The sequence below is a fragment of the Trichomonas vaginalis genome, chromosome II (genome assembly GCF_026262505.1).
Source record: "Trichomonas vaginalis G3 chromosome II, whole genome shotgun sequence".
NCBI classification, from domain to species: Eukaryota; Parabasalia; order Trichomonadida; family Trichomonadidae; genus Trichomonas; species Trichomonas vaginalis.
Window position 1 is genome coordinate 5,251,898 of NC_067204.1, and position 13,341 is coordinate 5,265,238.

A 13,341-nucleotide genomic window follows, 5' to 3' on the forward strand; every position below is an offset into this window, starting at 1 on the left:
TCATCTCAAATTTATTTGACTTTTTCATCATTTATCTATAGTTAATAATATAATCCATCTGATAAATCAAATAATAATACCATAATTAATGAATTCTTTTATAATAATTGATTTCATATTTTTATTTTACATATAATTATCTATTTAATCTCCGAAATAATTATCTATACAAAATTTCAATAATATTGCTATCAATATTTTTTAATTTTGTTGATAATTATTCATTTTTTTATAATTCTCATTGGATTCGAAAGAATTCCAGTAAAATATTATTGTGATATAAAATTATAAATAATGGAATTAAAATCAATATACTACCCCAAACAAAAATATAATTGTATTGCTTGCATTTCGAGAATTGTTAAAAAGAAGTAAAAATAAAATCCTGTTTAGGATGTTGAGTAGTATATGGAGACATTTTAGTAAATAAATTTGCAAATTTTACTCAGCTTTTGGCTTTTCACGTTCCTCTTCAATTTCATTTTGCGCGATATCGAAGTATGCGTAAACTAAAAGGCCGATGATGAAAACAATCGGGAAGAAGTAAACAGACTTAGCATCTGAAGGCTTTTCTGCATAAACTGGAAGGAGGTTGAGGAGTAAAAGAATATAAAGGACGATAACATAAGCAGCAAGTCCGCCTATGAGTTTAAGGTGTGTTTTGAACCAAACTTTATAGTCACTGAATGTAACATCTACCATCTTTTTTTTTACCTAACTTTATTTTTTCTTCAAATTTACAAAAAAAGTTATTTTATCATCACAAAAATTTATCAACTCTCTTGCTTCGAATAAGGATATATCCCACAGATGATGCTACAAGCCTTCTAAGTGGGATCAATCAATCCAAATTCCTTACAATGCAATTAACTTCTAAAATATCAACTTCAAAGTTATGAATATAAGTGACACATGAGAGAAAATCTATCATTGACAAATTGAATAAGTAAGCTAAACCTGATCAAATTCATATATAAGTCAAATAATAAAATCATATTAATTATTTAAATATATTTGATGAGACTCTGATAGCTAGTCCTTTGTATATTTTTATTTTAAGAATATTTTATCATAACACAAAGTCAATGTCAATTTATTTAATAATGGAGAATATTCTTTTGTTTTATGGAAGTAATTATATGTAAAATTTTAAAACAACTCATTAGAAAAGCAAAATACGTGAATAATGTAAGGATAATTAAGTAATTTGAAGTATGAAATTTATATTGAATTGTTTTAGCGTAAAATAAAGTAATAATGTATTGGAAAGATGTGTGTTGTTTGAGATATTCTATATTAATATAAATTCTTTATTTAAAACATAAAATTATTGATTTGGTGCGGCAGCTTCTTCTCTTTTCTGAAGCTGTCCAGCACGGAGCAAAGATGTACCAGGAGCGAATATGGTTCTGCTTGTCAAAGCGCTGAATCCGGTGTTCATACTCGAAGCAATGCTAATTTTGTTGGATTTATTGAGAGGAAGCTTCGAAGGAACAGTTTCTTCTGGTAAAACTTGGAAATATGGGTGCATCAAAGCATCTGCAGCAGATATGCGCTTTGATGGATCAATTGTAATTAATTTAGATAGTAAATCGAGAGTATCGGTAGAGAAACCGCGGAATGTGGCTTCTAAAGGTGGAATTTGGTTTTGTGGTTTGATATCTTTAAATTGTTCATAACCTGGTAAATGATCGCATCCTGGCCATACCATTGGACCAAGAAGGTTTGTAATTCCTTGAACAACCTCTCCAAAAGTTCTTCCGGGGAATAATGGTCGACATAACAAAAGTTCGGCAAAAATGCATCCTGCAGTCCACATATCTAGTGCAGGACCGACTTGTTTTGCACCGTAAAGAAGTTCGGGTGGTTTATACCAAATTGTAACAGCATCGCCCATATCTGAGGAATCTGAAGGATAATCACAAGAATAACCAAAATCGATAAGCTTAAGTATACCACTCTCTGAAACTAGCATGTTTGCCGGCTTAAGATCTCGATGAAGAAGCCAGTTTTCGTGTAAATAATTCAATCCGCTGAAAAATTGACGCATAATGCATTTAATATCTGCTGCACTTAATGGTCTTTGATTAGGACCAGATTTAATCAAATCTAAAAGGCCAAACGGTACGTATTCTGTTGCAATATAAACAGTTCCTGCATTGACGAAAGCGCCAATATATCTAACTATATTTGGATGGTCCATTTCGCATAACTGTCGTAATTCTTGGATTGTTTGAGGATCTATTCCATCTTCGGCACCACGAATTTTGACTTTTTTAAGAACAACAATTTCTTTTGTATCAAGATTACGAGCAAGATAGGCAACACCGAATGTACCTTCACCAAGTGTCTTAAGAAGTCTATAATGGTTGCCTTCTGTTCCAATACTTCGACTCATAATTTTTTTGTCAAATTTGAGGAAACATTTGATTTCAGCCAATATTGGCGTGCAGCGCAGTATAGGTATTTATTTTTATTGATAATTCTCAATCCGTCTTTGGAGTGTGTATCTATATATTGTCCATGCATCTCCCTATCATCTTATATTTTATCTTCGTTTTTAATTCTATCATTTTAAGGGTTTTCTCAACATTGAATCAGCTAGATTCCTTGCACCAAAGTGGTATTATCCTTCTAAACATTTATATTTCAAGAGAATAAAAAAGATATTGATTATTATGAAGCTTATAAAGCTTGTTACTTTTATTTAATTTCTAGCAATTATATTTACATGTATATTTAGATTGTGTTTAGAAATATTCATATTAATTTTGTTATATAGAAAACATTTATACTACAAAAACAAAAATTCTATTCTTCGTCAGATTCATGATTAGCAGGATCTGCTTCAAAGCGTGCATCATCACCAATCTCTCCTAATACGTCTAATAATTCGTCAATTTTGTCATATCTATTCACAGCTTGAGGGAGAAGTCTTGCAGATTCATCTTTGCTTTCTCCTGTCTGGAATATGGTCTGGAATAATGCATAAGCACCTATAAATGAAATCTCGAGAGTTTCGGATAAAATTGACTCTCTGAAATCATCATTGAAGTTTCTAAGTATCTTCATAAGATAGGCAACTGATAATGAGATCATTCCGCTCATAATATGTATCGTAAGTGCAAATTTACCGGAAGTACTGCCTGCCTTAAACAAAAACCATGTGGATAAGACAGGAACAACCAAAAATCCGCACATTCCGAATAAAAACATGAAATTCGGAAAAGAATACCTACATAATCCCTGAAAAACTGTAGTAAATAGTAAAATAACTGATGGCGCTATCATCACATTCCGATAAAATGTATATTGCGTGCGTACTAATGGTGCGTATTCAGCAAATAATTCGGCCGAAGCTCTCCACCATCCAAGAGCCGAGATAATGTTATGTATTATAGATATACTTGGTATGAAGTTATAGATTAATTGGATTGGATCGAGAATTAATAAACATGAAATTTGAGTAATCAATGTAGAGCGCATAATAGAAAAATTCTTGTTATGCGAGAATAGTAGGTAAAATGTAACACCTACTATACCCAAAAATATGATTCTGAAGAAGATAACTGTAAACGAAAACAATGGTTGATTTCGTTTTAGCCAAAAACCGCACTTCTCATTGCGCGGCCATACTTCTACCGTCATATCTTTGCAAAGCGTAAGTAATCCAATGTTGTACTCGCTTGTTAAAGAGATTATATTATCATTAATTTTGGCTTCTTCACCACACAATATAGATAAATATGATGTGTTATCAACGAGAGGGTAAGATTCGATGAAAACAGGTAACGAAATGAATGATATGTTGCTAACTTTAATTGAATAACCTCGATTTGTTGGAGTAAAGGGTAAAGCTTGAATTTTAGGGCCCATTAAATAGGCACCTGCATTGAATAGGATAAGGCCTGCTAGAAATGCGACAACTAATATAACTAATGAACGAAGTTTCCACTGAGTCATGGAAACTTTTGAATTTTCTTAGGAGGATAAAAAAAATTTCTGAAAATTCGTATATTTGAAAAAAAAAGCACTTCAGATCACTTTTTCTCTCACATTTGGAGAACCAAACTCAACGCATAGGTTATATATACGGTTGTTAGGTTGCTGACAAGGTTTGGTCGATTTTGTTTTAAGAACTTATGAGATAATGCATGTTTAAATTTGGGTTCTATTTTTTCATTCATTATATGTAAATCGTACAAAAACTTGCTGCTGTTTCAAGGGAACAAATGATAAATTATTCTTTCTATTGCGTTATTATCTCATAGATGTATAATTTAAAGATAATTTTTGAAATCAGAGCTTCAAAATCCGATATATTCTTTCCACCCTTCAAAACCAAGCGAAAACTATGTGAAATATTTATTGTAATACCATTGCATTACGAAGTATTCTTTGATATATGTCTGTATATCCTGATTTATTATGAATAAATAAAATAAATTAATAATGCGTTAATATATGAAGCTGAAACAATTATTCCCGTTTAAGAATGTATTATAGAGGGTATCTCCGATTTCAAAAATTTTTCATTTTTATTTTTTTGAATAATATTTTTTAATTTTTCAACTTATTTTTTTTCTTTTTCTTATTTTTTTTTTTTTGAAATAAAAAAGTCAATTTATATTCAAAATGAAGATAGAAACATTAATACACATAATTTCAGACTTCAGGTTTCGCAATTATTGTAGCAATGTTAATCATTTCTAATAGAATTTTTGTTGTATTGTAGAAAATTTTGCTTATTTATTTGCATATTATAGATCACTCATACAAATATTAAGGTTGGATATGAAAAAAAGTTGATTCATTCAGAGAGAGGGTCAAAGTTGCTATTTGTCACTTTTCCACAAGAATATAAGGGGAAAAAGTTATCATATAGTTGATCTCATTCACTGAGGTGAGAGATGCATGTAGTGTAATGTGATAAACAGTGGGATTTCTGCTCTAAGTCCTAGGTTCGAGACATATTGATTTCATTTTTCTCTTTTTTATTGACGTAAACTATTCAATTTTTGTGTTCTCCATTCAAATTTCAGAATTTTTTTTGCAGATTTCACGCTACATTCGAAGTTACCTTTTGTAACAACCACCACCGCCTACGAAAGACGAAAGTGTGTCACGATTTCACCCGGAAATCCGACGGTTGTTTAAGAGTAAGCACTTTTGGCACATACTCGATTCATTCATAAATTTAGTTCCATGATTCAACTTTAGCGTTTTATATATATATTGAACATAATATAATCATGACAATGATATGTAGAAACAAATTATGATGAGTAGGTGCCAAAAGTGCTTACTCTTAAACAACCGTCGGATTTCCGGGTGAAATCGTGACACACTTTCGTCTTTCGTAGGCGGTGGTGGTTGTTACAAAAGGTAACTTCGAATGTAGCGTGAAATCTGCAAAAAAAATTCTGAAATTTGAATGGAGAACACAAAAATTGAATAGTTTACGTCAATAAAAAAGAGAAAAATGAAATCAATATGTCTCGAACCTAGGACTTAGAGCAGAAATCCCACTGTTTATCACATTACACTACATGCATCTCTCACCTCAGTGAATGAGATCAACTATATGATAACTTTTTCCCCTTATATTCTTGTGGAAAAGTGACAAATAGCAACTTTGACCCTCTCTCTCCATGATTCAACTTTAGCGTTTTATATATATATTGAACATAATATAATCATGACAATGATATGTAGAAACAAATTATGATATGTTTAATGAATAGAAAAGAAATGAAATCATGAGTTTTAAGATATATAAATATCCAATCATAGAAATTGATTACATTATATACGGGAATAAATTCCTCCCATGTTAGATTTTCGGACAATATACGAATCTCAAAAACCTTAGAATTAGATTTTTGAATTATTGATATTTATTTCCACAATTTACATGAACGTAATAAAAACAAGAAATTAAAGACGGATCCTATCGTAAAAAAGTCTAATGAAACAATAACACTATTTTGGGTGAAATACTACTTGAGAACCTCTTGGGATAGCTGGTATGCGATGTCTGGCATTTTAAACTTTTGGGGGCTGAAAAACATAAATTACTAGAACTTCTTTTCTGGTTTTACAATTAATGGATTTGGCATGTTGTTGAATTGCATCTTGCGAAAAGGCAATATTGGAATCTTCACACCATTTGTTAACTCGACCGAGATAGAATGATTGGATAAATACTGTTGGATTTCATTAAAGTGAACGTTGGCCCAGAAAAAGCAAGTCTTTTTACGTCGATAGCATTCTCTTCCAAAAGCTTGGGATATCATTTCTGAAAGGAGCATGCAAACTGATCGTACAAGATCATGACTAATTTTTTCGCCGAATAAAGAAACAAACCAATTGTATGCTTCAGATGATTTAAGCTTGAAATTTTGTGATTTCATTGTTTCCATCACAGATTGCTCAAGTTCAATCTCGCTGCATTTTTCACTCTTCATCATCATTTTATTTTTTGACTTTAAGTTTTATCGTTACAATATTAAGTTTTTGTTAAAACTGTTCCATATTAAGTTCTGTCAAAATGTAAGCTATTCAATTCTATCGTCGGGGGAAGTATCACAAATCTATCAATTTTTTTGTAAAAGTATACAAAAACATATGGTGTTCAATTAGTTTATAATAATATAAATATTAAGATTATCAAAAATAAGAAAAACTAGGTTTTGAGAACACTTTTGAGATGATAATCAAAATATTTTGATTGAAAAATAATATATTATTTATCAGATCTAGAATGAATTTTTTCAAATTTAAAAATTCTGAAAAATAAACAGTTTTGTAAAGTAAAAAAAATGAACGAAAACTCGAGACCTCGTATTCCAAATGAATGGGTAAGATATATGTATGAAAAACTTGAAAGTGGTGAGTTAACTTACGCAACAGTTTTGAAACAATCATTTGGAGAAAGTTTCCCAGCTATCTACTGGGAACTAAAGGCTATGAGGCACTAGTATATAATCAGTGCCTCATAGCCTTTAGTTTGTTATTAAAAACGAGAAAACTTGTTCGAAATGATAAACAATTTCGAACAAGTTTTCTCACTTCAGCGAGGGAATTGTTCCTTATGATGCATACATTATAAATATATACATCATAAGGAACAATTCCCTCTAGATAGCTGGGAAACTTTCTCTAAATAACTTATCATTTGGAGAAAGTTTCCCAGCTATCTACTGGGAACTAAAGGCTATGAGGCACTAGTATATAATCAGTGCCTCATAGCCTTTAGTTTGTTATTAAAAACGAGAAAACTTGTTCGAAATGATAAACAATTTCGAACAAGTTTTCTCACTTCAGCGAGGGAATTGTTCCTTATGATGCATACATTATAAATATATACATCATAAGGAACAATTCCCTCTAGATAGCTAGGAAACCCTAAATTAACTATTAATCTTTGAGATATTTTTTATTGAGGTTAATACGTTTTTCTAAATAATTAAAATGTAAAATTTTGATTATGAACTCATCTCTAATATTTTGGCTCTTTAATATATTTGAATCATGATCTTTGAGAAGAGTTCTCAAAAGTATTCACAAAAGCTATTTTTCCTTGAAATTTAAAAATCCTGTTTATCATATATTACCGAATTCAATTCCCTACATATTTCAAAATATTCTATGAACATTTCAATTTTTGAAAAAAAACATATTTTTTCCAAATATATTTATTATCATATTTCTAATAATATTTCCTAAAGCGTCACTTTTTACTTCCTCGACGATTATTTCCCTCTCAAAAAATTCAATAGCTTACATTTTGACAGAACTTAATATGTAACAAAACTAACACTGCTGTGTATTAGAATCATTGTGCAATTTAAGTCAAAAATTCAATGATGTGAAAAAAGATATTTGAATAGTTTACATTTTTCGAGTATGCTATACTCAATCTCTTGTTTCTAAGTTTCAACTAATCTTTTCTCGACAAATTGAATACAAAAAAGTCAGTTAAGTTGAAATCAAATTAGTCAAAAATATCGAATCTAATAAAGCTATGTGAAATGATCACTAATAGAACAATTGTTGCATGCTAAGCTCGGTCAAAATGTAAACCTCTCAATTTTATCGTCGGGGAAAGTAACTCAATTCCTTCAAAATTATTCTTTAAATATTGAATTTAAAGTTATTTAATTTGGATTATAAATAAATAGGCTAATACAATATTTAAAAATGAGAAAAAAATAACTTTTCAAAGAACTTTTCATAATCTCAAAGAAAATTATTTATTCAATAATTATATAAATTAATTAACATTCATAATGGAATTGGATTTTTTTTATAAAAAATTGGTCCTACTTAACTTTTTGAGAGAATTTGGCTTTTCATTTTTATTATGAGTAGACCAACCATTCCTTCTTGGTGGTTAATTCAAACACGCGAAAAACTTGAATCTCGCGAACTCAATTATTTAATTGCGTGTAAGCGAGTTCCATACGAGGATGAAATGAAGTGTGAATTTAGATCAATTTCGAAAAACACACTTAAAGCAGCATACACAAATGCAAATTTAACACCCCCAAACGTTAAACCTGGTCCGGCACCAGATGATATTACTCCTGAAAATTTGCAATATGTTCTCCAAAAATTTCAGGAATATAAGTGCGGAATCCAAAAGATGTTTTGGCGTTTAAACATGGATCAAAATGTTTATTCAGTTTCCTACAATAAACTCAGAAGAATTTACAGTATTTTGGAGATCAAAGAACCAAAAAGTGACAGACCCCCTCAAAAATATTATACGCCATATGAAGCAACAAAACCTGATACCATATGGCATGTAGATGTTCATTTTTTATACGGTTCACAGAGGTTACCTGTTTATGGTATAATAGACGATAAATCTCGGTTTTTGTTGGCTTTAAAAATTTTGCCAAATAAATCTTCCGAATCTACAACAAGAGTTGCCGAAGAAACGATTGGCTTATATCAAAAGCCATTTTGTTTCTGGTCCGACAACGGGGGAGAGAATATGGGCCAATTTTATAATTGGCTCATGCGAAACAACATTCAAATCCGCCACACTCGCCCCCATATGCCGCGCCAGAACGGCAAGATTGAAAGGCTCTGGCCGTCTCTTGAAAGAAATGTCGGCCGGTCTTCAAATGCAAAACAAATTCAAGAATTTCTTGATAAATTCAGGAAAAATTACAACTCAGTACCACATAAAACCCTTCCCAAAAAGGGTTTTCGCCCCATGACTCCAGAAGAGTGTTACAATGAGACACCACATTGGAAACAGGGTGAAACGCCATTTTGGAGAGTTATGATTGATGGACACTTCGAAATCAAAGAAATACCGAACCATTGAATACACAATTACGAATAAACGCTTAAGGATACCCTTACATTGCGTAGTTAGAAAGAGAATATGATATTGTCATGATTGCTAAAGTTTTAGGCTCCAGAAATGAATATACATCAAACTGAAACAATTGATAAATTGAATGAACTTTTGAGAGGTTCTCAAATAAAAAAAATTATCTAATTTTTTACAATATTACTATTATTTTATCCACATATGTATATATAGTAATTTGAGAAAACTTTTAGGAAAAAATAAGTTTAATAAAAATCTGAATTTTACTTGTTGTGGGATTGTTATTAATTGACACTCCAGACGTATTACTAATAGTTATGCGTATGCAATTAAAGTATTTCTGATGGACAAAATGTGAGATTTATATCAGATAATTCATTTCTACTATTAAGTTATTCATTTATGAGTTTGCACTTATTCGCACTAAATAAATAACTATTAAAAATTGTTTTAATTAATTGACACCATATAATAGAGTGAATTTTGTTTGATCAAACAACAATAGATGATAGATATAAAGCCAAGAAACTTGCTATTAATATGCTCTACTTGCTATTTCAATGTAAGTATGATATTTTCTAAATGTTTCGTTCAGATAACTTAGATATATTAGTCAAAATTTGAAATTTTAATAGCACATATATTAAAAATAATTATTATTCATAAAAGATTAATGAAATAGTAAAAAAATCAATCAAATTATAAAAATACAACATTTAGAAGAATTCTTATTATCCTTCAAAAAGTCAGTATTTCTGCTGTAATTTTCTACAACATTGTAGTTATTGCACTTTGTCTATGGATTTGTATATATGTTATATATAAATTATATATCTAAACTGCCCATAAGTGCAATTTTTATATAAATTGTTTATTTCTTTAACAATTTCATATGAAATATGCTTTTTTAAGCGTATCAAAGCTGTGTTCTTAATGTGCATGGATATATCAAGAAAAATGTCGAAAAAAAATGTGAATTCACAAATTCACTGAATTTTCACCGTTTTTTGAATTTTGCTACAGCACTAATATTAAATAATACTAAAATCTTCTGTCTTTGTAAAAGAATAAATTCTGACAAAAAGTGCTCGTTTAAATTTAATGATCATCTGTATGACTAAGTGGTAAAAAGTGTTTATGACCAAAAAAGGGTTACATGCTTAGTCTATTTTTCTGACAGGATACTCTAGATTTACATGATCTCTATTTCATATCTCCGTTTTTAGATTCTTCGACAGATTTTATGATAGAAAACCAAGATTAACAAATTTCCGCATGTTAATGAAGAAATCTGCAGCTATCCTCAATATTATTTCAATAATCAGTATCGTTTCTCTTACAATTTATTTTTTTCTCAATAATTTAACAAGAAATAACAATACACACTTGGTTTTACGTATAAAAGCTAAGTGTCGAACTTAATCAACTTTACTTACTTAGCAAATGAATATTTTTGTGGTTGCGAGTTCTGAATGCTGAAGTTTTAGATTTCTCTATAAATGATATCATTGCACTTACAATGTTGTTCCAGCCTATCGCATAAATCATAGAAAATCCAAAAAAAAAATAATATAAAGAAAATTCATGTCATGAAGTTCAAAAAATACCGTGTAACATTAAAATTTGTTATGCATAATACATTTTAGCTATTATTGATTTTTTTTAATTTTCGAGAAATTGAATGGTGAGTCCGATAGAGAAATTTTTAAAAATCCTAGTGCCTCATAGAAGTAATTTCCCTCGTCTCCCATACTTCCAAATGTATGCATATGACATAAACTTTTATGCATTACACAAGTGGCCAATAATATCTATAGAGTAAAAAATTAGAAATTTAATTTTTTTATATGATAGTTATATTTCAGATTTGCGAGCGTAACTTTTTTCTCCATGGCATACTTGTTTTAAGAGCAAATGATCAAAATCGTCCTTCAATTATTGAAGGAGCTGATATCTTTTGAAAATTGAATTGAAAGGGTATTCAATTTCAAATTTCCTCTCAATTTTGGAAACATATCAACTCTATGAATTAACAATTATGTGCCTTCACAGTTTATCAGTCATATAAGGTGCTTATAAAGAAAAAAGTTACGCTCGCAAAATATGTTTTTATATAGATTTCACATAAAATAATTATGTAATTTCTAAAAAGAATATTTTTGTTCTTGAATATTAAAGTGTATTGTAGTTTAAAAAGTTTTAAATATGTTGCTAAAATTTCAGGTTTATAGCTCATGTCTAGCATGACTTCTTCGTATGCGCAAAAAATCTGACACGTAAGGGTATCCTTAATTTTTATAAAAATCTTATTACATTTTTCCTGAATTTTTAAATTGTACAATAAAGATGGAAGGCTTTGGGGTACATATTAATATAATATACCTCAAAGCCTTCCATCTCCACTACAAATGGGAGAAACTTTGTCCGAATAGTTTAACATTCGGACAAAGTTTCTCCCATTTAAAGAAAGAATTGTTCCTTATGAGGTATATATTCATACTGTATACCTCATAAGGAACAATCCCCTCCTTAAAACGAGAAAACTTGTTCGAAATTGTTTATCATTTCGAACAAGTTTTCTCGTTTTTAATAAGAAACTAAAGGCTATGAGGCACTGATTATATAGGGTGTCCAAAGGTGCGTTTAGCACAGCGCTCTATATGAGACTATTAAAGGAGATATATGCTGATTATAAATATATAATAAAAAATATGAATATATGTATATGATGAGTATGTTGTATTTTGGCGCCATGCCGGGATATAAAATGAATTTTGAGACAAGAGGCGGTTTCGCAGGAAATTTTGGCGGGATTTTTTTCATTTTTTTAATGAATCATAAAGAAAACATCCTCGCTCTTGCAAAAAAATGCAAAGACTGTAAAAAATCTACGAGACATTGGTAAAATGCTTCGGTATGGATGCTCCTAGCTATTCCACTGTAACGTATCATGTTAGGATGTATCACTTCATGAACAAAAAGGCGCCCATCATAAAAATTGACAAAAAATTGCCGGATCAAAGAAAAATCAAAGCAATTCTTCAAGTGCTAGATGAAGACCCAAGAGCATCACTCAGAAGGATAGAGGAGATGACAAAGATACCACGTACAACAGTCAGTTATTATCTGCACAATTATTTGAACTACAAACTAGCGTATACACGTTGGGTTCCGCACAACCTTAATTCAGTTCAAAAAAAATCTAGAGTCCAATCTTCGAAAGAGCTCCTCTCTATATTGGGTGCGTATCAATCCAAGAAGTTTCGCTTTTTAGTAACAGGGGACGAGTCTTGGTTTCAATATGCAACAGAAGCCAAAATCATGTGGATCCCGAAGGATGAAAATCCGCAAACATTCCCGAAGAAAAAAATTGACACACCAATGATGATGTTGTCGGTTTTTTGGGGCGTGAATGGCATCATCGCAATTGATATTCTTCAAAAACCTAATACGATGAATGCTCAGTATCTAATTGACAATGTTCTTACTCAAATTATCAATTCTGATGAGTTTGAGAAATCCAAACAACAAAAACAAAAGTTTGCAATTCATTTTGATAATTCAAGAGTTCACAAAAGTCATAAGGTAATGAATTACTTGGTGGAAAACAATGTCAAAGTTGTTCCAAACCCAATTTATTCACATGATATTGCACCCTCTGACTTTTATTTATTCGGCACGCTAAAAAAGAGAGCTGAAGGACGCGAATTCGCGAGTCCAGATGATCTTGAAAATTTTGTAAGAGAGCAATTTGAGCAATTTTCTCATGATGATTTAAAGCGTGTCTTTCAAGCCTGGATCGATCGCTGCGAACGCGTGATTGAATCCAATGGTGATTATATTTAAATAAACTTTATATATATGTAACTTGTTTATTTCTATTCGCAGTATTCAGGTTTGTGCTAAACACACCTTTGGACACCCTATATATTAGTGCCTCACAGCCTTTAGTTTCTAATAGATAGCTGGGAAACTTTCTCCAAATGATAAGT

At 30.6% G+C, this 13,341-nt stretch overlaps 6 protein-coding genes and 1 pseudogene across 7 annotated transcripts, besides 6 other annotated features; 3 read left to right on the forward strand and 4 right to left on the reverse strand.

Annotated features, from left to right (window-relative positions):
• Positions 1 to 299: 299 nt before the first annotated feature.
• On the reverse strand, positions 300 to 719 carry TVAGG3_0489580 (uncharacterized protein; the record flags this gene model as incomplete). Its single annotated transcript, XM_001309208.2, has 1 exon — positions 442 to 702. The coding sequence occupies one exon, from the start codon at positions 700 to 702 to the stop codon at positions 442 to 444; it is 261 nt and encodes an 86-aa protein (XP_001309209.1).
• A 561-nt stretch (positions 720 to 1,280) lies between these two features.
• Positions 1,281 to 2,399, reverse strand: TVAGG3_0489590 (protein kinase superfamily; the record flags this gene model as incomplete). Its single annotated transcript, XM_001309209.1, has 1 exon — positions 1,328 to 2,398. One exon carries the CDS (start codon positions 2,396 to 2,398, stop codon positions 1,328 to 1,330), a length of 1,071 nt encoding a protein of 356 aa, XP_001309210.1.
• Positions 2,400 to 2,811: 412 nt separating this feature from the next.
• On the reverse strand, positions 2,812 to 3,982 carry TVAGG3_0489600 (uncharacterized protein; the record flags this gene model as incomplete). Its single annotated transcript, XM_001309210.1, has 1 exon — positions 2,812 to 3,963. One exon carries the CDS (start codon positions 3,961 to 3,963, stop codon positions 2,812 to 2,814), a length of 1,152 nt encoding a protein of 383 aa, XP_001309211.1.
• Positions 3,983 to 6,077: 2,095 nt separating this feature from the next.
• Positions 6,078 to 6,473, reverse strand: TVAGG3_0489610 (uncharacterized protein; the record flags this gene model as incomplete). Its single annotated transcript, XM_001287984.1, has 1 exon — positions 6,078 to 6,473. The coding sequence occupies one exon, from the start codon at positions 6,471 to 6,473 to the stop codon at positions 6,078 to 6,080; it is 396 nt and encodes a 131-aa protein (XP_001287985.1).
• A 53-nt stretch (positions 6,474 to 6,526) lies between these two features.
• Positions 6,527 to 6,567: a mobile genetic element.
• Positions 6,568 to 6,821: 254 nt separating this feature from the next.
• On the forward strand, positions 6,822 to 6,980 carry TVAGG3_0489630 (uncharacterized protein; the record flags this gene model as incomplete). Its single annotated transcript, XM_051236131.1, has 1 exon — positions 6,822 to 6,980. The coding sequence occupies one exon, from the start codon at positions 6,822 to 6,824 to the stop codon at positions 6,978 to 6,980; it is 159 nt and encodes a 52-aa protein (XP_051093955.1).
• Positions 6,981 to 7,071: 91 nt separating this feature from the next.
• Positions 7,072 to 7,159: a mobile genetic element.
• Positions 7,160 to 7,321: 162 nt separating this feature from the next.
• Positions 7,322 to 7,406: a mobile genetic element.
• A 365-nt stretch (positions 7,407 to 7,771) lies between these two features.
• Positions 7,772 to 7,813: a mobile genetic element.
• Positions 7,814 to 9,025: 1,212 nt separating this feature from the next.
• On the forward strand, positions 9,026 to 9,340 carry TVAGG3_0489670 (integrase core domain-containing protein; the record flags this gene model as incomplete). Its single annotated transcript, XM_051236132.1, has 1 exon — positions 9,026 to 9,340. One exon carries the CDS (start codon positions 9,026 to 9,028, stop codon positions 9,338 to 9,340), a length of 315 nt encoding a protein of 104 aa, XP_051093956.1.
• A 2,632-nt stretch (positions 9,341 to 11,972) lies between these two features.
• Positions 11,973 to 13,275: a mobile genetic element.
• Positions 12,069 to 13,195, forward strand: TVAGG3_0489690 (annotated as a pseudogene). Its single transcript has one exon. A coding segment is annotated over exon 1 (1,127 nt).
• Positions 13,276 to 13,316: 41 nt separating the features above from the next.
• Positions 13,317 to 13,341: part of a mobile genetic element that runs on past the window's edge.